The sequence below is a fragment of the Hevea brasiliensis genome, chromosome 16, assembly GCF_030052815.1.
Source record: "Hevea brasiliensis isolate MT/VB/25A 57/8 chromosome 16, ASM3005281v1, whole genome shotgun sequence".
NCBI classification, from domain to species: domain Eukaryota; kingdom Viridiplantae; phylum Streptophyta; class Magnoliopsida; order Malpighiales; family Euphorbiaceae; genus Hevea; species Hevea brasiliensis.
The window spans coordinates 70378772-70402854 of NC_079508.1; the positions used below are offsets into that span (position 1 = coordinate 70378772).

The 24083-nt window shown below is 36.3% G+C and overlaps 1 protein-coding gene and 1 pseudogene across 6 annotated transcripts; one reads left to right on the forward strand and one right to left on the reverse strand.

Annotated features, from left to right (window-relative positions):
• Positions 1 to 588: 588 nt before the first annotated feature.
• LOC110656298 (uncharacterized) lies at positions 589 to 7081 on the reverse strand. Of its 6 annotated transcripts, XR_002495109.2 has the most exons (7): positions 6727 to 7081; positions 4503 to 5539; positions 4219 to 4269; positions 3990 to 4148; positions 1816 to 2542; positions 1454 to 1673; positions 984 to 1326 (listed from the first exon to the last, which is right to left on the reverse strand). XR_002495109.2 is itself a non-coding variant. In XM_021812979.2 (6 exons), the coding sequence occupies exons 2-6, from the start codon at positions 5203 to 5205 to the stop codon at positions 708 to 710; spliced, it is 1809 nt and encodes a 602-aa protein (XP_021668671.2). In that variant the 5' UTR covers positions 5206 to 5539; positions 6727 to 7080; the 3' UTR covers positions 589 to 707. The 6 variants fall into 6 exon arrangements, 5 of the variants coding, with proteins under 5 accessions (XP_021668671.2, XP_021668672.2, XP_021668669.2 ...); XM_021812979.2 differs by lacking the exons at positions 984 to 1326; positions 1454 to 1673 and adding an exon at positions 589 to 891 and having other exon boundaries at positions 4234 to 4269; positions 6727 to 7080; XM_021812980.2 differs by lacking the exons at positions 984 to 1326; positions 1454 to 1673 and adding an exon at positions 589 to 891 and having other exon boundaries at positions 3990 to 4118; positions 6727 to 7080.
• An 11829-nt stretch (positions 7082 to 18910) lies between these two features.
• On the forward strand, positions 18911 to 22307 carry LOC110639899 (probable thylakoidal processing peptidase 2, chloroplastic; annotated as a pseudogene).
• Positions 22308 to 24083: the final 1776 nt, after the last annotated feature.

Sequence of the window (24083 nt, forward strand, 5' to 3'; positions counted from 1 at the left end):
TCTAAAATAAAATTAAAGTGGAGAGTTTTTATTTTAATATATTTAAATTAATTAAAATAAAATATTTTAACAAATTTAAATTAACTGAAAAAAAAATGATCACCTAATTTTGAGTTTGATCGGTGCAATTATCCCCAACACTGGATAATAGTTGATGCTGAATGAAATGGTCGAGGAAATTAGTACTGGACTTCTTGCTTAGCAAAAACAAGAGTTACCACTCCAGCATGGAACTCATCAAAAGGTACCTTACATGACTCGGCAAGTCATAAGTATATGCATTTAAGAACTGAGCTCAGCAATAGTGGCGGGCTTCTTGCGCGTTATCAGTTCGTAGATAGGACTTCTTGAAGGTGCGAAATTTGCAACTAAATATCCTGTCTTATATCCACAAGCAACTTTTCATTGACATCCAAAAATACAAAATCAACATTGAAATTGTATCCCTTAATTCTGTTTTTCTAATCCTTTCTGGGTCTACGAAAATGGCACCCATTTCTCCAGGAGAAACTGAAGGCATGCATCGGTACTAGCAGAAATGGCAAAATGTCTATGATGTAACGAGGCATCTACAGTAAAACTATCAGGTGAGGATCAAAACTATCACGTTAGGATTCTACTTGTGCATGGTAAAAAAAAATAAAACGCATTAGGTGCTTGGATCTACAATTAGAATCAGGACAAATTTCTGACAAGAAAATTATTTGTCAATTCAAGAATAGAGAATCTTCTTGCTTCTGGTATATTTCAAACAACTGTTTAGAGTGCCCAATTGCAAGTCTTCTACAGTCGTCAAGGCCTTTATGGTTATAGGCCATCAACTCTGTTTTTGATTTCTTCAGCTTCCCTTGCGGATCACCATCAATGAGAAACTCAGCCAAAGTAGTACCCCTGGAGAAAAGTATATCACCATCAATGAGTACAGCCAATGAAAGACGTAGTTCGTTCTCTAAAACTAAGCATGCATATATAAACTCATTCAGTTTATTGTGGTCGCAAACTGAATTTATAGGGAAAAGATGTAGTGAGCAGTCTTTATTCAAGGCAAAAACTGGCATTCTACTTGCAACTATCAATGCATGAGCCAGAATTTCCCAAAGAAGGCCTATTAGAATGTAGAAACAAGATAATCAACAGCGATGTTTCAGTTATTCCCAGCATGAGGTATGAATGGCACTTGAGAACCTCTAAGACAAAAATAGAAAGGCATGAGCACATGAACCTTCCTCCTCTGTTCCTCCTTCTGGATGCATCTTTTCACCCATTTCCGCATGGCCCAGAGGTTATTTTGCTTGCCTTGCACACAGTTTCTCCAGAAGACAAGATCTACATACATCACATGTTCAGGATGGCATTGAAGGACATTTGACAGTAAAAGATCTTTGAATGATTGAAATCTATTCTTTGGCTAGATGAGAGGATCCAATTTGGAAACCCAAGTGAGAACTATTACTTAAAGATTTCCGCAATGAGGACAAGATTTTCCAAACTGGGCCACTTGGCTACAAAGTCATAATGCTGAACACCTACATAGTTTCCACCCTTGTCACCACATTAAGCCATCAAAACTTATCTCCAAGAACCAAGAGTTTCTGCAACGCTGGATCATGGCTTGCAGCGAATCAAACAGCACCTTTTGTACATGAAACTCGATAGAAACATCTCCAATGCAACTTGGGAATAATAAAGCAAACAATGGGCTCACATGAACAAATAATTCTCACAACAGGGATCACGATTAATGACGATATCAAATAGAGGGGAAATAAACCAACAAATAATTCTCACAACAGGGATCACGGTTAACGACAATACCTGGTTGCAGCTAACTTGTTAAAACCTCGATTTTCAGAACTTGAAGAGCCACAAATTGATTTCCTCACAGAGGTTTGCTGCCTGTACAGAGCACAGACAGCCTCCATGCAAAGTTCTCCATCTTTCTCAAATGTGGCAATCATGTCTGCTTCAAGCTCCCACCTTTTATTAGCTCCATTTCCTTGCCCTCGTTGCCAACTCTTATTCATTCTAGAAAAATCCACTGATAAATCCCATTCATATTCTGAGTCAGAGGAACTTGAACTGTCAGACCCATCCATAAAAGGGTCACCCTTTTGATTTTGAGATTTATTATCTGCCCCCATTTTCTTTTCAAACTGTAGCAAAAAAGCTGGCTTTGATGGAGTAAATTCTCTTCCACTGTTATTAGTTTCATAAGACATGGCTGCTGCTGAACAATTCTTGGCAGGAGAACTATTACACATACAGATAATCTTTTGAAGTTTTGTAATGTTATGTTTACCAGTTGTACAACTGTCATCAGCATCTTGAGCATTATCTTTCTCCTCATTGCCACTCTCTCCTTTGTTGACACTTGAAGCCCATTTTCTTTTGAGCACTCCAGTTCCAGTCCCATTTTCAGCAACTGCTTGCCCTGAATGTTTTGTGGTAGCCATCTCTTCTGTACCCAAAATTTCACATGGACAAGAGTCATCATCACTATCAATAATCTGAACAATCTCCGCTTTATTAGGTTTCCCACTGCCTGAAATGAAGGGAACATGTTGTGAACTTCAATGTCTATCTAAATATTTAATAAAAAAGTTAGGGAAACAATAATGCTCAATAGAATGTTTACAAATTGAATACATTTGTATATTCACTAACCTCTTAGAATTGGCTTTAAGAACATTAGGAAACGTTTGGAAATGTTAATGTTTTCTGTTCTTCATTTTATTTTGAAAAAAAAAATAGAAAACTTGTTCAGCTTAATCATTGCCATTTTCTTTTTCTACTTTTTTTCAAAACTGTTTTACAAAAAAAAAGGAACTCATTTTTTGGAAACCATAGATCATGGTTTTTATTTTACAGTTTTTTTTTTCTCATTTTCCCTTTCTCATCTTGATTGATACGTTTTTTTATTGTATTTCAAATTTTTAATTTTTTAAGGCTTCATTTCTCAAATTTCAATTTAAAAAATTTAAACTCATGTGATTGCAAGAAAACTCTTTAAAGAAATTACAAAATTAAATGTATAATTACTAAAATTAAAATTTGATATTGTTTGATTTTGATGGCCATGATAATAGGTAATTTATGATTTGATGTTTGGTGAATTTATAATACTTTGTTATGAAAAATTGATAGATTGTAGAAATCTTTTGTTCATAACTATTTTATAAAAAGTCTATAATATTCATAGTAGGAAAGAAAAGGTAAATAAGTAATTAGTTTTCTAAAATTCAAAAACCACATCAATAAACGGTTTTTAGTTTTTGAAAAACAAAAAACCAAAAATAAAAAATGTTTCCAAGCAGGCCCTCAGGAACTAAAGGTTTTCACTGTGAGCAATTCATAAAACTAAGAAAGGGGATTGTTATAATTTTTGTCAATACAAACACTTGATTTATATCAAATGGTTTTTTCTAAAAATTAAAAGGATGTTACCAGTAATAAAAGCCAAGAACAATAAAAAGTCACCATCATCTAATAGACATAATTTAATTGATTTATCTGCATTTCAACTGACTTATTGCACGTCATTGTTAAAAGATTCTCAAGAGAAGAAAGTTGTCTCATTAGAAATCCATTCTATCTTGAAAATTACCTACTCATTTACCCAAAAAAATTTATTAGAAACTTCATCATTTATCTTATCTTTGTCAAATTACTGATAAAAAGTTGTAACCTTCCCTCCTCTCACTAGAAACCTATCACAGATCAAAACACAACCGAAACAACCTCGTAGTTAAAGGATATGCTGAGCCTTAAAATTTTTATAATAGCAAAGTCACATACACACACATATATGTTTGCTAACTTACCCACCCTTTTTTTTTATAAACTTACCCACCCTTAGGAACCTTTCTAACAAACACCTCTGCATTAAATCAGGATAAAAACTCAAATAGTATGCAACCATCAACTAAAAGAAATACTCCATTAAAATGACTATCATAAATTCTAATCAATATACAGTGACTCTGGTATACCTGTTCCATTCTCATCTGGCCGATGGCAATATCCAGGACCTTTTGGCACCAAATCAACATGCTTTTCACTTATACACCCACTATTTGTTTTACTTTCAACCTCTTCATTTTCACTCATCCTTTTCTCTTCTGTCACTCCGTATGACAAGCAAACATTATCTAAAAATTGACAAAACCTATTTGATTAATCAATACATAAGCAAATAAAAATCAAAGAATTCAGCAATACCTGCAGCATCCGTACCAGCATCCATATTCTCCGGTGAGATACACGTAGCACCTGCATTTGCATCCCAAACGCACATTTTCATTAAAATCAATCACATGCACTTCATTTTGCACAAGCTTTTCACTTGTCTTCCCAAAATTTATTGTACTCTCTACTTCCCCATTTTTGGTCATCTTTTTCTCTTCTGTCATTCCAAACCATAAGCAACATTATCTTTAAATTCAAGCAAACCTATTGTTTTAACTAATAAAAATGCAAATAAAGATACAAGAATTCTGACATACCAGTAATTTTCAAATTCCCACCTCCATCTTCTGGTACAAGACAACTAGGATTGCCATCTGCCTTCCAAGGCACATTTTCGATCACACCCACTTGAATTTGCACATTATCAAGCTTGTCACAACTTTTTTCATTTTCACCAACAGCCTTCTCTCCCAAAAACTCCCTGGAAACCCTAGCAATTGTGGAAGGCGATAGGTCCAAACTCATCAACAACACTGTATCCTTCTCCAAACTGGAAACTCGCAGCTCTAATTCTTCAAATTTCCTTTTATAAACGTCTGACTCAGTCTCAGCTTTCAATCTTGAACATTCTAATTCACAATTCTTTCGCTTAAGCTCAATGATAGCCTGCTTATCCAGTGCAGCACCTTGTAATCTATCATTCAACTCATTTAGCTCCTCAGTTAGTCTAGAATTCAACTCTCTTAGCTTAAGGCACTCTCTCACGCACCTCTTAAGTTCATTCTCGACCCTTAATTTCTCTAATCTTTCCAACTGAAACAATTCATTCTTTTTCTTAAGCTGCTCATTCTCTTTCGCCTTCACTTCAATTTCATGTTTTAATTTCTGTTCTCTAGTAACCAAAACTGATTCCACTTCAGAAAAATATGAACTTTGAAACGCTGACTTCAATGACGAGATCAAATTTGATACTGTGGAAGTCTCAATATTCTCATCAAAGACATTGCCAACAGAAGCCATTTTTTTCACCAGCAAACCAAAAGGAAACCCAAAAATTATTTTCAAAATTAACTAAACCAGATCATCATTTTCCACTTTGAACGGATTGTTGTCACAATTTGCCATGGGAGAAGAATATGCAGATAAATATGAAGAGAGAAGAAACGGTTTTGAGTGGGATTGAAGAAATTGTTGTTTCACAATAAAAGAATTGAAATAAAGACGAACAAACAGGGAGAACCCAACTCTACCACATGTTTCTTTTTGCTTCAACTGAATATAGTGTTGCGTCTGTAAGGGGAAGGGAACAATACAAGTCTACAAGGCACAAGCTGCTGCTGTTTTTTCTTTTTGCCTGCAAAATGGGAGCAGTATTATTAAACTCGGCTGGACATTGACCTGTTAAAAGAACCAGGTGGATGGGTACTGGTTCAAGTGGCGGATCAATTGTTTAATCAATGGGTCATAAAAATATTAATTGAATATATTTTAATTCAATATTACTAATTCAAATTAATTATAAATAACTTGCATTCTAACTAAAGGTTCATAAACATGATCCAACGTAAAATTAAATGCACTAAAATGACAGTTAAAAGCATTTAAATGATAGTATAACTGTACAAGTAAAATTAAAGTGTAGATAAGCTCACATATCAAAACCAAAGTTAAGTTCAAATGGCAACTCATCCTCCACCTTATATACAAGCCTAATACAAGACAGGATACATATAAAAGCTTTGTTCAACATTTTCTCATCCAAGTATTAGATCCATTTTGCATATAACAGTTTTTTTTTTTTTTCAAAATCAAATAATCAACAAGCTCATTAGTCATTAATACAATATGACATCTTTAAACATGAAGGATGACTTTCAATATAAATCAATTCATTATATTTGATAAGCAATAAAATATATACTAATGCTTCTGAATCAATGGCATAACATGCTGCCACAGACAATGCAAAATTGCAAACGCCATCTCCACAACCTCAAATGCAGTCAGTTAGACTAGCAGAGAAAAACAAGAAACTGCTGCAACCAGGCTTTGCCAATCTAGCGTAGTTATGGGTTTGCCTTATTTTATTAAATATGATAATTTAGTGTATTTATGTGAGAGCAATTCCACTTCCTTGAAACAAATTGAACACCAACATTCCATTCACACCCCAGAAGGTGATTGATCATATAAAATGTGTAGTAGTTTACTGGTAAAGGTTTTTATTATTTAAATGACTTGGAACGTTAATGCAAACAGTTAAATAATATAAAAATGTAATAAATTCAACAATAATAATAATAAGATTTAAAGGTGAGACTTCTTGGTTCTATAATTTTTTTTTTTTAATATTTGTAGGTGATTGGATTCTTAAGTCACATGTGCAAGTGAGGGTGTCAGAAATCCTTAAAAGACAGTCCACAATGAATGTGCAATGGGCTAAACACAGACACAAATGCTCTACATTTTTTCTAATGTTCATATGCTCAGGACCAAAGAAACATACAAAGAGGAGGGAAGATGGACATATTATGAACTCACCAGTCCGTGGAATAAGAAGTAGACGAGGTTAGCTTCTGTGAAGGAATCCAACACCTGTCCGCGGAACAGCAGAGATGTAGAGGGCGACGATGGAGTAGAGAAGCAGCCTGTGTAACAGGGCTTAGCTTCTGGTTATAGCTTCCAGAATGAAGCTTCAACGGACCATGATGGACAACAAGGAATGGATCTTCTCCAGACAACAATGGCAGCCAAAAATTTAAGGAAATATGGAATTTAGCTTTTTAAGGATTTAGGAATCTTGGAAAGGGAAGAAATGTGGCTCTGCCCTTCAGTTTAGATCAAAAATCTCCAGACCTAACTTGATCCTAGCCCTCTATCACGTATCTGATTCTTGGTACCCAACCGACACATTTAGGCCTTAATTAGCCAATTAGATAAGTAAAACAAAAACACTATTTTAATTAAATAGATTTTAAAAAAAATTATTAATACCTTATGAAAATTCTGTTCTTATTGAATTTTAGAATTTAAAATTATTTTTTTAAATAAAAATATTATTTTAGTTAGCATTAAAAAAAATAATTTTAAAAAATAATTTTATTATTTTTATATCTTTTTAATTAAAATTAATTAAATTTAATTTTTAATTATTTTTTAATATTTTTTAATTAATATATTTAAAAAAATAAATTTTTAAACAATAATTTTAAAAGTAATATCAAATAGACCTCAAATCTAAGTAAAAGAAACCTGATTGATGGATCAGACCCTTCAGGTTCTTCAAGTGACGCCGGCCATTTTTTTATCTACACATAAAAATAAATAGACATTTTACCTGAGGTTATTAAAAAATTAATTAAATATAAACAATTGTTAATATAAATAAATTAATTAATTAAAATTATTTATTTTATAAAATATAATTTATATATAAAAAATATTTTTTAAAAAATATTATTCATACGATATTTTTCTTGGTTACAATAATAAATATTTTATACAGTGCAATTAGAAAAAAAAAACACGAAGCAATTAAAAAAAATTGTCAAACTTAACTTCAACTCATATTTATATTTTTAATTTTTAATTTTATATAAAATAGTCACACTTTTAAAATTAAATTTTAAAAATTAATAATAAATTACAATATAATACTTAAAGTTTTAAAGTTTTATTTAATTTATAAACAAAAATTTTAAATATAATCATGATTTAAGATAAATATTTGACATTTTTAGTCATTGATTAGACTTTGTATTTAAAAATAAATTTTATTTTTTATTTATTTTTAAATAAAATACACGTTTGACATTTTATTTTTATATTAAAAATATTTTTATTAATTTCAATTAATGTAATTATTTTTTAAATTAAGTCAAATTAAAAATAATATATCTTATATTAATTATAGCATTCATTCAATAAAAATATATATTTTATATATAATTTACTCTAATTTATATTTGTATTTTATTTAATACATATTGTGTTTTATAATAAATTAGGCTTAAACTTTATGAAGAACTCAAATATTTTACTTATTCACTTTTCGTGAGATTTGTAATGTGAAGAGTTTATATGAATTATATGAAATTTATATGTCTTAATATTATATATCGTATATTTTGATTCGCATGATAAATCAAGTTTACATATATATTTTTTCAGTTATTATTCACTAATTTTTTGAAAAACTCACCAATGAGTTCAAAACTCAATGCAATAATATTCATGGTTCTAATTTCTCTTTACAAGGAAAAAGAAAGAAAAAGAAAAAAAAATTAGTTTAAAAAATTTATGTTTAAAATTAATTTATCATGAATTGCAGCATTCATTATATAAAATATATAAGCTAATTAAAGTAAAATATATATAAAATACACATTTTGTTTAATAAATGTTACACTTTATGTGGAATATATTTTTTTTAATTATATATTCTTTTTAAAATTACTTTGTAAAAATTTATTAAAACTTTTGGTTGAGAATCGGATAAGAACTCTCCTCCGATCTCTTTTAGACATTTATTAAAACTTTTGGTTGGTGCAGTCAAACCTCAATTTGATAGCTATCGGAAAGTGCTTCCCCTCCGGTGATACCAACATAGCTCCAATCCCATTACCGGACAAATTGATAGCTCTGTCAAAATACATTTCCCATACATCAGCGGATTCTTTTTCCTCGCTTTCCACTTCATTAACATGCTCATCAGGAAATTCAAAATCCAAGGCTTCATAATCTTGGATGGGATTTTCTGCCAGGAGATCAGCGATTATGCTACCTTTCACTGCCTTCCGGGTCATGTAGACAATGTCATATTGGGAGAGTATAACCTGCCATTTTGCTATCTTTCCCGGCACAAACGGGCTTTCGAATACATACTTAATAGGATCCATCCTAGAGATGAGCCATGTCTTATGATTCAGCATGTAGTGTTTAAGCCGATTTGCCGTCCAGGCTAATGCGCAACAAGTTTTCTCCAGGAAAGAGTACCTTGACTCACAATCATTGAACTTCTTACTCAAGTAGTAGATGGCTCTTTCCTTTCGACCAGTATCATCATGCTGCCCCAAAACACATCCCATTGAGCTCTGTTGGACCGCCATATACAGAATCAGCGGCCTTCCTACCACCGGAGGAACCAATACTGGTGGGTTTGACAGGTACTGTTTAATTTTCTCGAAAGCCTCTTGGCAAACTGAATCCCAACGAGTAGTGTTGTTCTTTCGGAGTAGTCTAAAAATTGGCTTGGCTTTTACTGTGAGGTTAGAAATAAATCTCGAGATATAGTTCAACTTCCCCAGGAAACTGCGCACCTCCCTTTCTGTTTTTGGGGATGGCATTTCTTGAATAGCTCGAACTTTGTCTGGATCCACTTCTATTCCCTTCTCACTCACTATAAATCCCAACAACTTCCCAGATCTAGCCCCGAATATGCATTTGGCAGGGTTCAGTTTCAGTTGATATTTTCTGAGTCTCTCGAATACTTTCCTCAACACCTGCACATGGCTTCCTCCCCTGGATTTGATGATCATATCATCCACGTACACCTTTACTTCTTTATGCATCATATCGTGGAATAATGTGACCATAGCACGTTGGTAGGTGGCGCCAGCATTCTTTAACCCAAAAGGCATGACCCGATAGCAAAATACTCCCCATTGAGTGATGAAAGCAGTTTTTTCCTTGTCCTCCTCATCCATTGGGATTTGGTTGTACCCAGATGCCCCATCGATATACGAACACCTGCCCAATCCCGCAGCATTGTCTACTAACACATCTATGTGAGGGAGAGGGAAATCATCTTTCAAGCTTGCCTTATTAAGATCCCTGTAATCAACGCACACCCTGACTCTCCCATCCTTTTTCATCACGGGGACAACGTTAGCTATCCATTGGGGATATTTGACCACTTCCAGAAACCCAGCATCATACTGCTTTTTGACTTCATCTCTGACTTTGAGCAGCGTGTCAGGGTTCATTCTTCTTAGTTTTTGCTTTACCGGGATTGTTCCAGGAATTAAGAGAATTTTGTGCGTCACTATATGAGGGTCTAAGCCAGTCATATCATCATAGCTCCATGAAAATACATTCAGGAATTCTTTGAGCAAACTGATCATATCTCCTAATTCTTCACTCCCCATAACCTTAAGTTCCCTTTTTACTTCTTCCGTGCCTAAGTTTATGGTGTGCGTTTCGTCTCCACAAGGCACTAGGGAAGGTTCATCCCTTTCATCCCTTTCTTCTGTGAGCTCCACCTCAGAATCACTTGAAGTAATGGCAGTTATGGGGATTTCAAAATTAACCAGAGGAATCTCTGAGTCTATTGAATTATTAGGTGTTAATTGATGAATGGTCCTGAAGAAATGAAAATGGAATATATTATAAGAATGGATTTCAAAAGGAAGGAAAGAGGGAATTGGATATAAGATGCGCTATTAATTCATTAATATTTATAACATAAGAAAAGGGTCCATTTACAATGTTACACTTGTCACCATGGACAAAATGATCAAGTGTGGATAACCAAAAGTACTTTACTCGAAATTGAGTACAGGGATGTCCTCTGCTGTCCAGTTGTCCAGTTCTTGCCCTTCAGCTATTGGCGAGACTAGAGCCTCATATAAGGAATCAAGATGCATGACATCAATGGATGGTTCATCGAGTGCTTCTTCAGTTTTCGCCGGATTTTCAATGACCGGCTTGGTGAAGACCTCTGTGATTCTCGGGACTACCTTCATTTTCTCGATTTTCTGATCAAATCTTTGATCCCGAAGCATATTCCTCATCCAGAATCGTCCATCCATGAGGGCGTCTTCCTCATAACCCAAACCGTAATGGCCAACCTTCTGGATAGCCGGTATAGGTTCGATAATCCTTTGCAAGGCGGCGGTTAACCCCTTGCCCTCTTCATACCCATTCTTCAACATCACCTTGGCTACCATAGCCATAGCCCCTTCATTTCTTGAGCGGGTTTCTTGTAATTCGAGAGCCTGGAAAGAGCTTTCCAATGACTCCTCAGCAGCTTCCACATAAGGTAGTGATTTCGGCTTGGTAACCAGCATGGCTTCCTCCCCTTTCACTGTGATGATTTTGCCGTCCATAATGTATTTGATTTTTTGGTGCAAAGTCTAAGGAACGGCATTCGCTGAATGGATCCAAGGCCTCCCCAGCAACATAGTGTACGCAGGTCCGATATTCATCACTTGGAATGGGACGTTGAAGGTGCATGCACCAATTTGGAGGGGCAAGTCAATGTCTCCCAGCACTTCTCTTCTTGTACCGTCAAAGGCTCTTACCACCATAGCACTTTGATGTATATTTGAACGGTCAATCGGAAGCCTAGCCAAGGTGGCATTAGGCAGTACATTGAGTGCGGATCCATTATCAATAAGGACCTTGGCCACTATGCAACCTTTACACTTCACCGTCACATGTAGGGCCTTAGTGTGCGCTAAGCCTGCAGGGTCTATCTCTTCTTCTGAGAAAGTGATAAAACTGAACGCCTGGATTTGTCCCACTATCTTCTCGAACTGCCCCGGTGTGATGTCGGGGTTCACGAAGGCCTTATCCAGGATCTTTTGCAAGGCTTGGCGATGCACCTCTGAGCTCAGAATCAGTGACAGCAGTGAAATTCGCGCAGGTGTCTTCCTTAACTATTCCACCACGTCGTACTCACTTTGCTTCATTATTTGAAGCAACAGTTCCTCCTCTTCTTTTGGTTCGGCAGGTCCTCCCTCCTCTTCTATATTCTCTCGGGCTTCTCCCATTTTTACTTTCCCTTTCTTCTTTTCTTTCTCTTCACCCCCGTAGCATCTCCCACTTCGGGTTATAAACTCAACTTCTTGCTCAAGTGGGGATGATTTTGTGGTAGTGACAGGCTGGGGGTTTGATTGGGGAGTAACATGATTGGAAGGTCCGGCGTATGTCATCTTGAAGTGTTCGTGAGGAGCGAAACACAGTTTAGGAAGTGCCGAGGGTGAAGCAAGACTAGGAGCCAGTGTACTGCTTGATGCCCCTTAGGTGAAGACTTGGAAGTTATAATTCCAAGGTACAGCATAGGTATTTGTGATTGGGAGCTGGGGCGGTGTTCGGATAATTATTACTGGGGGTAAAGATGCTGGGGGTGAGAAAGTAATTTTGTGATTAGGGGTGGAGGCGTTTTGGCCGAGTCGGGCTGTATTTACTCTGCCCTCCATTTTTGAATTTGCCTAGCATCTCAGAACTTTAAGGAACAGTAAGTTATGGACCTCTTGTTTGAACTCTTCATAATTTTGCAGCTCGTGGTTAACTGCCCTTCCATGATAGGGGCATCCCGCCTCATCCTCAGGTTCTGGTGCCTGAAGGTGGAGGTAACCTTCCCTCACTGCCATTCTAAAAATTTCCCCAAAGTGAGGAATTAGTTGATCTACATCCGGTGTCGACCCTTCTCCTTCTGACTCTATCATGTTTACGCCATTGCCCGTATTATGATTGGGCAATGGGTTTGAGGTAACATTGGGGAGAGAACCATTCCCTTCAATCTTCAACCAGCCATTCCTGATTAGGGCGTGCACTCTCCCTTTGAGTGCCCCGCAATTGTCGGTCGAGTCCCCCTCCATGATACTCACACTGGGCACTGGCATCATACCACCTGGGGTACGGTGGCTGAATTGGATCAAGGGGAATCGGCACTATTTGGTTTATACCAACGAGGTATCGGTATATTTCGCTAAGTGGCAGGGGAAGAGGTGGATCAGGATTTCTTGGTGGTCTCGGGTTATTTTGTGGTGGTCTGGGTTGAGTAGGTGGAGGAGGTGGTCTGGACTGATAGTTTGTCGGTGGTGGATACTGTGGGCATGGGTGAGGATAATTTGGGAAAGGGGGTGGAATGTTTGCAATGGTTTGGCCATGAGAAGGTGGATATGGCCAGTAGTTATTCGGGGGTAATGAAGATTGGGTATTCTGACGGGAGATGGAATGCACATCACCCTCTTTCTTCTTGCCAAAACTGGCAGTCTTCTTTGCAGGATTCTCAGTCAACTCTTGCAGTCGTCCCATCCTTAAATTAGCTTCTATCCTTTCAACGGCTTGGATGATGTCTGAGAAGCTGTTGGAGGTATTTCCGATCATCAGATTAAAGTAAGGAGCCTTCAATGTCTCAATGAACAAGGAGCATAGTTCATTGTCAGTCACTGGAGGATACACTTCTGCGGCCTTCTCTCTCCATCTCTTGGCATATTCTTTGAAGCTTTTCCTATCTCTCTGCACCAGGTTTTGGAGGTCTCTCCTTGTGGGGGCCACATCACAGTTGAACTTGTATTGTTTTAAGAAGGCATCGGCTAAATCTTTCCAGGAGCGCAATTTGCTCCTGTCCAACTGAATACACCATCTCAGGGCTGCTCCGGAGAGACTCTCGTGGAAGAAGTGGACTATAAGTCGATTGTCCTCTGTCAGGGCGGACATTTTGGCAATGTAGGTGGCCAGGTGAATGCGGGGGTCTGAGTTCCCGGTGTATTTGTCAAAGTCTGGGATTTTGAACTTGGGCGGCACCACTACATCTGGCACCAATCTCAGTGACGCCACATCTACTGAACCATACATATTCAGTCCCTCAATTGCTCTTAATCTCTTTTCTAGAGCAGATAGCTTCTCGTTTTCTCTCGTCTTATTCTCTCCTCCTACTGCATGAGATATTCCCCCAGTTGGGAAATGAGGGGCAGAATGAACTGGAGGGATCAGGATTGAAGGGTGAGACTCGGCATTTGAAACAGCCGAATAATAGGAGAAAGGTGGGTCATTATTCAGGGGGGCCGGATTGACAGTAATTGTTGGATCCGGGATAGGTGGCTGAAAAGCGAAAGAGGTTGAAGCATGATGAGAATCAACCGTTGTAGGAGGTGGGGGAGGTAGTGGTAAATTAGGCTCTGAGGCAGGCTTATTATGGGACATTTCCCTCATTAGTCTCATGAGCTCTGAGACTTAGTCTTTCAGCTCAGACACTTGTCCTTGTAGGTTCTGGACTTGTTCCTGGTCTTCCATTAGCCTTCTTGTTCGTGACTTGTTAAGTACACTCGTCTGGGTTGAACTGCGTGTCTGGTCAGGCTTGCTTTGTTTGAAGCAATATTGATTTTCTGCAGGAAGTTGAAAAAAAGGAAAATTTTTAGTGAATTTTGATTAAAAATTAAAAGGGTCCTGATGTGGATAAAGGATACGGTGGCATCTGAGAGCCAGAAATGAAATCCGTAGAAGGATAATTGCATCACTTTTATCATGGCATCGTTCGATAGTCCGACGGTGAATGACTGGATTGAATGCGCGTCTATGATACTTGTCCATATGGCACATCCAATTTTTCACATAACCCTAGCAAGGGGGTACCTACGGGAGTCATACTATTCATTCACCATTTTGCTAAACAGTGGCCCAAAAATTGTTCCATTAATCAAATAATCCATACATAGCATTTTTACATCGGTCTAGGCTCAGGGAGGTTCTTTATGATGTAATGACATTTCCTGAGATACTCATACAGCCTTTCTTCTTGTCTAGCGGGGTTGAACATCTTCAGGGCATACTCGGATTCAAGTAGGAGCTCTTGTTTCCCCTGTGCTACCATTCTCTCCAGCTGGTGAACATTTTCCTTTAGCTCTTGATAGAGAGTGGCTTGTCTTTCTTTTTCCTTCCTTTCTTTGGCACATTCTCTCAGGATATCATTGATAAGCTGTACTTGCTCCTTCAGTTCAAGCTTTTTCTTTTTGCTTTCTTGTTTATACTCCTCCACGAGTATCTCCTGGTATTTCATTTTTTCTTGAAGCTTGCCATTCTGTATTTCTGCTTTTTTTATTGCAGCTTGGAGAGAGCTCTTTTCCCTTTCCCATTGTGTCTCTCGCTCTTCAAACCCCATCCTTTCGGTCCTTGCCTCTTCCCTGAGCCTTCTTACTTTTCTTTTGAGGATCTATTGTTGGTCCTCTAACTGTTTTATTTGTTCTTGCAGTTGCGAGTTTTCGATATTTGCCTTTTGTAGAGAATCGGCCAAGTGATCACTAGCTTCTTCTGAAAGGACGTTTTGACGAGGGTTGCCGCCTTCGAATTTGGTTGGATGTGCAGTTAAGTGTCCTTGATCCCTGCTAGCCCTCCATTTAAGATAATCGCCCGTGGCACTCGGACCTTTAGGCGACCTTTCCATCATAGTGATGTTTTCCCAGGATCTGCAAGCTATTTTCAATCCTTCCTCATTATTGAGCTCATGGTAGAAATGACCTCGGTGGAATTCTTCAATGTTGATTCTGAACTGTGTTGATCCGAACTGTCTCATTACTAATGCCGGAGTATAACTTGTGTATCCAGTCACTCCGATTAGGGATACTGATTGATTACTCCCCGTGCTGACCAAAATGGATTGACCCGACGTCCATAATTTCCTCCAACAGTAGTCATGGCTATTGAAGCTCAAAATCCGTTCTTGCCACTGCGGCTCATCCTTTGGGCTGATTACTAATCTGGTCATCTTCTCGATGAGAGGCTGGTCAAGACACCATGTTAACCCCTTCGTCTCCACAGGACACATATGACTGATGATCCAGAGGTGCAACAATTGAGAACAGCATTTAATGGATCCCTTGCCTTGTTGTCTGCAGTAAGTAAGGGTTAATAAAATCTCGGCAAGAATTGCTGGTACTGGATTGACCTTTTGTTTTTCTACTGCCCAGAACATCTCCGCAACGCTGCAGGTTACAATTCCCGGAGGTCCAGGGAACAAGATCAGGCCGTAGATTCCTAAGGCGAGCGTTAATGAAGCTTGATCCCACTGTTCATCTTGGATGCATTGATCCAGCCACTTCTTGAGATAAGTCCAGTACCATCCATGTGTGTTCCCCTTGACAGTTTCCCTCGCCTTTGCTTCTTTTGGGGGAATCCCCATCATATGTGCGAACCGTTTTCAGGTCTGCCTATGCTTAAGGTGTAGGTAGATCCGATTCTACGCCTCATAAGGGATTTCTAGCAATGCCTGATATTCTTCCATAGTGGGACCAGTATCGATATCGTTGAAAGAGAACACTCCATACTTTGGATTCCAAACTGACAGCATGGCCTTTAATGCCGGGACTTGGACTTTGACTCATATCAAGGTTGCAATCCTCCCATATTTCTCCTCTAATCGTGCCTTGACCTGATCGGGAAATGACCTCCAACCATTAGATAGACCCTCGAGACAGTTCATTCTGACCTCAACTTTGCTCAGGTCCAATGGAGGTAGTAAACTAGTATCACTTTGTGGGGGCACTGAACTATGAGGCAGTTCGGGCCACGGTTTAGCATTCTGTTCTGGTCTAAGAACTTCTTCTGTCGACTGACTCGAGGATGCCATGTTAAAAATGATGCTTATCCTCTTACAGACCTTAATTTGGTGATGCCTGCGGGAAAAACTTGTTAGCAGGATAAATTCAGGTAGTTTTGAATTATACTGTTGGCAGAGTGACACCTACACATTTATCAAAGTAGGAAAGTGTGTAGGTTTTCTTAACAGTATGATTCAAGATTACTCTCAAAACACATAATAAAACACAAGCAGAATAGGGTAAGAGTAAGTATGCCCCTTTTGTCCTAAAATAAGGAGAGTCTTAGTACCGGCTAGGTGCTACCTAATTAGATAGTTCTATCTTATAAGGTAGCTTTCTACGGCTTCCAGCTATCGTGATAGTTTAGCTCAATGTCTAATTTTCTAAAAGCCACAGGTTCCCAAATTGCCTATACTGTAAACAGTAGAGTCCCATTCTATCCCCCATGATACTGTCGAGAAAGTTCCACGGGTATCACAGTAAATAGAACGAGTTTCAATCTGAGCAGAAGCCTTCACGGATACTAACGGGGTAAAACCCGCGGGTACAGCTACATGACTCCCTCCTATTTTCCTAAATGGGATAAGAAAGCCCGGGCATAGGGCTGGAGTGTGTGAGGACATTGTGTGAGTGTTCAGTGTGTGAAGGGACACCTTTTACCTCTTCCCAGTATAGGGGGAATTTTTATTTTTCTTTTTAGGCGAAGAATGCTGTAGGGAATAAAACAAGCAAAACGGTTAGCAAAAATAATAATAATCACTACAAGAAAATATCAGAATAGAAACCGAATTTAAAAACGGACTTATGTCGGTTTGCAATTTGAAACGGCTTTTGAAACAGAAATTGAGTAGAACGAGTTAAATATATCAGAAACTGATTAGAAACGGATTTGAAACCGAAATTTGAAACGGAAAACCATTGGTTTCTAAATTATGCACTAAATTTTGACGGTAAATTTAGCATCAATTTAGAAACCGATTACAAACCGACTTTTGAAACTGAATTATATTCCGTTTCTAATTTAAAGGCCCAAAACTAGTTCCATTATATTTAAGTCATATTAGAAACCGATTTTCGTCGGTTTCTAATTCTTTTTAGTTTAATTTAGAAACCGATTGCTTTTGGTTTCAAAATAAAAATATTTTTTATTTATATTTAGAAACCGATTTATGTCTGTTTCAAAATTAATATAATTTCTATTTTATTTATTAAATTTTAAAGTCAAAATAGAAACCGATATCTGTCGGTTTCTAATTTCTTTATTTACACTTAGAAACCGATAGCTTTCGGTTTCAAAATTTATCTATTATATATTTTATTTTATAAATTTTAAATTCAACTTAGAAACCAATTTCTATCGGTTTCTATTTTCCTTAGTCATATTAGAAACCGATTCTCGTCGGTTTCTAATTTCTTTTAGTTTAATTTAAAAACCGATTATTTTCGGTTTCAAAATAAAGATATTTTCTATTTATATTTAGAAACCGATGTATGTCGGTTTCAAAATTAATATAATTTTTATTTGATTTATTAAATTTTAAATTAAAAATAGAAACCGATAGTTATCGGTTTCTAATTTCTTTATGTATACTTAGCAACCGATTGCTATTGGTTTCAAAATTTATCTATTTTATATTTTATTCATAAATTTTAAAGTTAACTTAGAAACTGATTTTTGTCAGTTTTTATTTCCTTTAGTCATATTAGAAACTGATTCCTCTTAATTTTTAATTCTTTTTAGTTTAATTTAGAAATTAATTATTTTTTGTTTCAAAATAAAAATATTTTCTATTTATATTTAAAAATTGATTTATGTCAATTTTAAAATTAATATAATTTTTATTTTATTCATTAAAATTTAAAATCAAAATAAAAATTGATATCCGTCAATTTTTAATTTCTTTATCTACCCTTAAAAATTGATGATTTACGATTTTAAAATTTATCTATTATATATTTTATTTTATAAATTTTAAAACCAACTTATAAACTGATGATAGTTTTTAATTCCTTTTGGTTAAATTTAGATATAGATTATTTTCAATTTCTAGCAAAGCGCGCTGTATTTCCCGATTCTCAGCGTTTTCATCATTGTAAGTCCTTGCTTCCTCTCCTAACCTTTTGCACTCTCTCCCTCAGAGACTCAAATAGCTCTGGAACCCACCCCGTTTCCCACCTTGTAATCAAATCCCTTATTCATTCATTGTCAATAATCTTAATCGTGACCATTTTTTACCCCACTAATCTAGTTCTAAGTTTCAATTCCATCCTTCCGTCTCCGATTCACTGATTTCTGCAATCGAAATGGCATTTATTTGCTTCTAGGGTTTCCTAGATCTTCTCTCTCACTTTTCGAAGCAACTATTTACCAAATTGTTGTCCGGCTTATCAGAATTGCTGATATGGCTATTCATGTTACCTTCACCTACCCTAGCCATGTTGCCCCAAACATCGCCTCCTTCATTGGCTTCCGGGTTGGAAATTACCGCTCCCTCCACTATTGTTGGGTTCGTTCTCGAATCTTCGCTTCTCCTACTGTGCAAAATTCTGATCTGGAACCCCTTGCACCGCAGACGCACGATTTCCAATTCTATTGCCGTCGCCCAAGCTAAAAGTTAAATTCCTGGACTAAGAGTTCAGTTTCTTTATACGATACCATGGTCGGAGAAATATTCGGCGATAACTGTAGGAGTCCAATTGCCATCGGGTTGGTCTCACTGATGAAGTTAATAGTTGGGATTTTAGCTTCTTAATCTTGCATGGGCGTTTTTGGAATTTCACCACTTAAAGCCTCCTCGATCCTTCCCTTTTTCCAGGGATCAAGGTGGCTTCCTTGTAACGAGTCGGCTCCTGGGCCGAAGAGTAGTGATGTGGATAAAGGTGGGACTGTAAGCTGTGTAAGGAAAGAGAGTAATACTGAGATGTTAAAGATTATTGGGAAGGAGCTTGACAAGAGCGGAAGCTAGTTATCCAAGGTGTTCAGTTTTTGCTTAGAGGATACCGAGGCCATTTTTACGGTTGCCGTTGTTGGCTTTGGCAAAGCCCAGATCCGTTCCTTCAACTTCCATGTACCCTACTCTGGATGTAGGTGATCACATTCTCGTAGAAAAGGTAAAAATTTGTATGCCCTTAGTTTAATTCAATATTCATATTTGGTATGAAACATAGGGTGCTTAACAACCAGAAATCAAATCCATCTTATTCCAACCAATGATGATTGAGCGTTGTGGATACATTCTACTTCTTGGTGGCAATTGTTTGTGGTTTTCTATGGGTATTGTGATAGCGTAGTATTGTATTATGTTCGCGAGATTGGAGAAAAAATCTATGTTATCTATGTAGAAGGATTTATGTAGATGAAATCTATTTTTTATTAAAAGAAAAATTGAAAATTTTGTTGATAATCATCTTTCAAATAAACAAAATTATAGAAGAAATAAATTTGACATCCGTTAGGATGAGCGCTTTCAAATTTTGATCATTAAGGTTAATGCTGGTTGTTCCAATTAATTAGGTATTTATAACACGAGGAAGAGCCAATTAGAAAGAAGATGGTACAATTCATTAGTTAAAAAAGAATATGAAGCTTTAATGGCCATTCAGAATCAACTAGCTAGTGGAAATGCTTATTCCAAATAAGATGAGTATAAAGCTCATAATATTGATAAACCAGTAAAATAAGGTAACAAATTATCAAGTTTGGCCTACTAGCTACTGATAGATTGGCCCCAAACATATATTGCTTAGAAACTAGACTGCTATCACTTGAAAGCTGCAGATTTCCACAGAAGAAGCATCTCTGAAAGATACTTCTGATGAGAGATGTAAGGGCAGTGTCTTCTTGCACAAATATAATGTGGATAATGAGAAGGATATAATTAATATAGACGGACAGACTGCCTGCAGAAACTGCCCTGTAATTTAGCTGAAACTTTTGGCCATTACGTTGAACTTGCAGTAGCCCATAAATGTAGGAGTTGGATATGGGGGAATTTGGATAGGATAAGACTGATAGCTATGATTGATTAATTGTTTGTATAAATGGATTTGATAGTATAACTTTTTCCAGAAGTGAATATATAGTGAGAAGCTTAACTTAATTACCAAGCTAATTCATCTTTAATTGTGGCAAGAATTATTTATTTTGGCTTTTTGGGATGGGGATTTGAGTGGGCATAAGCATAATGTCACCAAAAATTGAAATTTAACTAGTGTGGAAACCAGGGCCTACTATGTTATGCCACCATTTTTGTCTGTGCGCCCAAGTGAGACTCGGCAGGTTCCATGCATATCATGCCTTACCGCTTTTAAATAGGACAGATAACCCAAAAATAAGAAGCGTCAAGATAATGGAGCAAAAAGAAGTGAGATAATTTGCCATGTACAGCACGTTTTAATGTGATTTAGTCCTTTGCAGATAGCCTTCATCCATAGTCTGAGTTTTTGTTCTTACTGCTATTTGATAAAGTTAATTTTAACTTGCTAGCTTTGGATGCATGCATGTCCTACTTGTATTGGTAGGTCTCATATACACTATAATATCAACAAAGAATGCTTGAGCTCTTTAATCTTTATTTTATTTTTTTGTTCATGTATTTGAATCATTGCATTAATTAGTGCACCTTTCAAGTGCAAGACTAGTTTCTTAAGAAGTTTGCAGAACACTTGAGTGCCCTTGCCATTACTGACATTACATTAAAAAATTTTTTTCCCTTTTTGTGAGAGAGAATAGGGTCCCATGCCTTGTCATCTTTTCTTTTTTCATATATATATATATATATATATATATATATATATATATATATATATAAATGAGATAGATAAACACTAGGCTTCTCCCACTTCATAATTGGCCAACAGCCTAGTAAAGATTTATGCTGTAGTATTCATAAAGCTAAGTATTGAAGCAATTGGTCTTAAACATTCATGTGCAATTCCCAACTCGTAATTGCTCTAAAAGACCTTTAAGTAATTAAAAGAAAACAATTTATGGTCCGTCCATATTAAACCCCATGTGCGGCTTATAGGGGAACTAGCTAGCTATAGGTACACTGACAAACATGTGGGTGCAATAGATATAATATAATGGGAAGTTGGTGAGAGTCAAACAAGGTGGATCTTTCTGTGCAAAAATGCAGAATGTTACTAATTAATTAGGACTAATTTTCTACTTGAATTGCAGAATGGAGTACTGCTTTCTTCTATTTTATGCTTTTTAGGCCCAGTTGTTATGGATATGACAGGGTACACTAGGATTTAAGAGAAAACTTGATGTGCAAGCCGTTTTTGGAAAGGTTTTTTTATTTATCTGAGGTAAGTGGCTTAATTTTGCATACTGAAATTTTTGTTGAATTTCTTTTTATTTTCTTTTAATTTGCATTTCTTGCTACACAATCTTTCTTCTCTTTTGTCATTTTGAATAATGGTTCTATTAATTTTTCTGGATGTAAAAATTTCCTTGTGAGAATAGTTTAATTGATGTGATAATTGCCAAAGATGTTATTTTGTTTATGGCTCTTATAATGGTTACCTATTGTTTGAGCTGTCTAATTAGAAAATTGATACATCTGCTGGGAATTGAGAGATTAATTTCTTGGGAGTTGAAAAACTGTATGCAGCACTCACCATGATATCCAGAATCTGCTTATCAATTTGCTAAATTCTATATATATATTGTGAGGTGTAAATACTACATCCCATTGTGCTCAGTCAGAGGCAATGAAGGAAGAGATTCAAACTATTGCAACGCCAAAGGATAGTCTGGCTGCAATAGAGAAGAGAGACGGACAACGCGAGTAGACGCTGGAGGAGCGCATGCAACAAATGATGCAAAACATGATAGCGCAAATGAGGCAGGGTACGCAGTTTACAGCCCTAACTCCAAATGCAGCTCATTAGGATGATGGTAGAGAGGCTGATAGCGGTGATGAATGATGATATTATTGATGACAAGTAGCTTGTTCTTTTTGTTATTATGATATTGTATTTTTACATATAGTACATTATTGTTATAACTCTTTACTGTCATATCTATAGATAATGTTGACTGATATTTGAATTTGATAGCTTGATATTGTGATATTGAGCATTTAAAATTAATATTATATTATATGCTTCAATGCAGGAAATAATGTATTAAATAAAAAAAAGTAAAAATTTTTGTAGTAATTTGAAGCGGATTAGAAATGAATTTTCGTTTTCTAATCTAACACAGCAAAATTTTCTATTTCAGAATAAGAATAATTTTAGAAACGGATTTGAAACGGAATTTCTGTTTCTATTTAAAAATTGAATGCATTTTGGTTTTAAAAGGTGTTTTATTTGTTTTTACAATTTAGAAACTGATTAGAAACTGATTAGAAACAGAAATCCGTTTCAGAAAAATTGAAACAAAAAATATCAGTTTTTAAATTGAAACGGATTTTGAAACCGAATTAATGTGGTTTCTAATTTTGAAACGGAATAGTAGTTTGAAAACGGTTTCAGATTTTGAAACGGACGTTTTTTTTCGTTTCTAATTTATTTAGAAATATGCAGATTTTAAACCAAATATTTCGGTTTCAAATCGGTTTCTAAATGTATTTAGAAACCGATTTTCACTAATTTGAAACCGAATATTCGGTTTCAAATCTCCTTTTTTCTTGTAGTGAATTAACATAAGGAATTTTGCAAACTGACCCCACCTAACTATGGTTGGATCGTAAAATTAAACCTGCTTTTGGACCTCTAGACCGGGGTTAAAGTCAAATTGTCCCCAGTGGAGTCGCCAAGCTGTCGCAAGGTATTTTGCGGTCGCCTGGACAAACACTCACCGAAGTGGGAAAGAATGAGGAGTCGCCACTTTAATTTTGAGAGAAATTAAAGAAAACCATTTGTGAAATGCAAATTAAAATGAAACCACTTCAAAATACAGAGATTCTAGGTTCGGGGTCCGTAAACGGGTGGGGAAGGTGTTAGGCACCCCACCTCGTCCCTCTATGAGGGTGAGCAGATTTAACTTTACGTTCTTTATAAATTAAAATCGATAGTTAGGGGGGTTCGAATGGAAATATTAATCCTTTCGATAAAAGGGAATATTTGATTTTTCACTAATTCGGATTACCCAGATACACAAGTAAATGAGACGACCTTAGTGAATTGATGTCGCTTAGCGGTTTTTTATTTATGGGATTGTTTGGCGTATGTGTTAAAATTTGATTTGAGAATCGGATGAGGACTCTCCTCCGATCTCTTTTAGATTAAAATTTCGATTGGAGATCGGATAAGAATTCTCCTCCGATCTCTTTCAAATATTCATTAAAAATTTTGATTGAGAATCGGATAAGAACTCTCCTCCGATCTCTTTTAAATATTTATTAAAATTTTTGGTTGAGAATCGGATAAGAACTCTCCTCCGATCTCTATATATTTATTAAAACTTTTGGTTGAGAATCGGATAAGAACTCTCGTCCGATCTCTTTTAAATATTTATTAAAATTTTTGGTTGAGAATCGGATAAGAACTCTTCTCCGATCTCTTTTAGACATTTATTAAAACTTTTGGTTGAGAATCGGATAAGAACTCTCCTCCGATCTC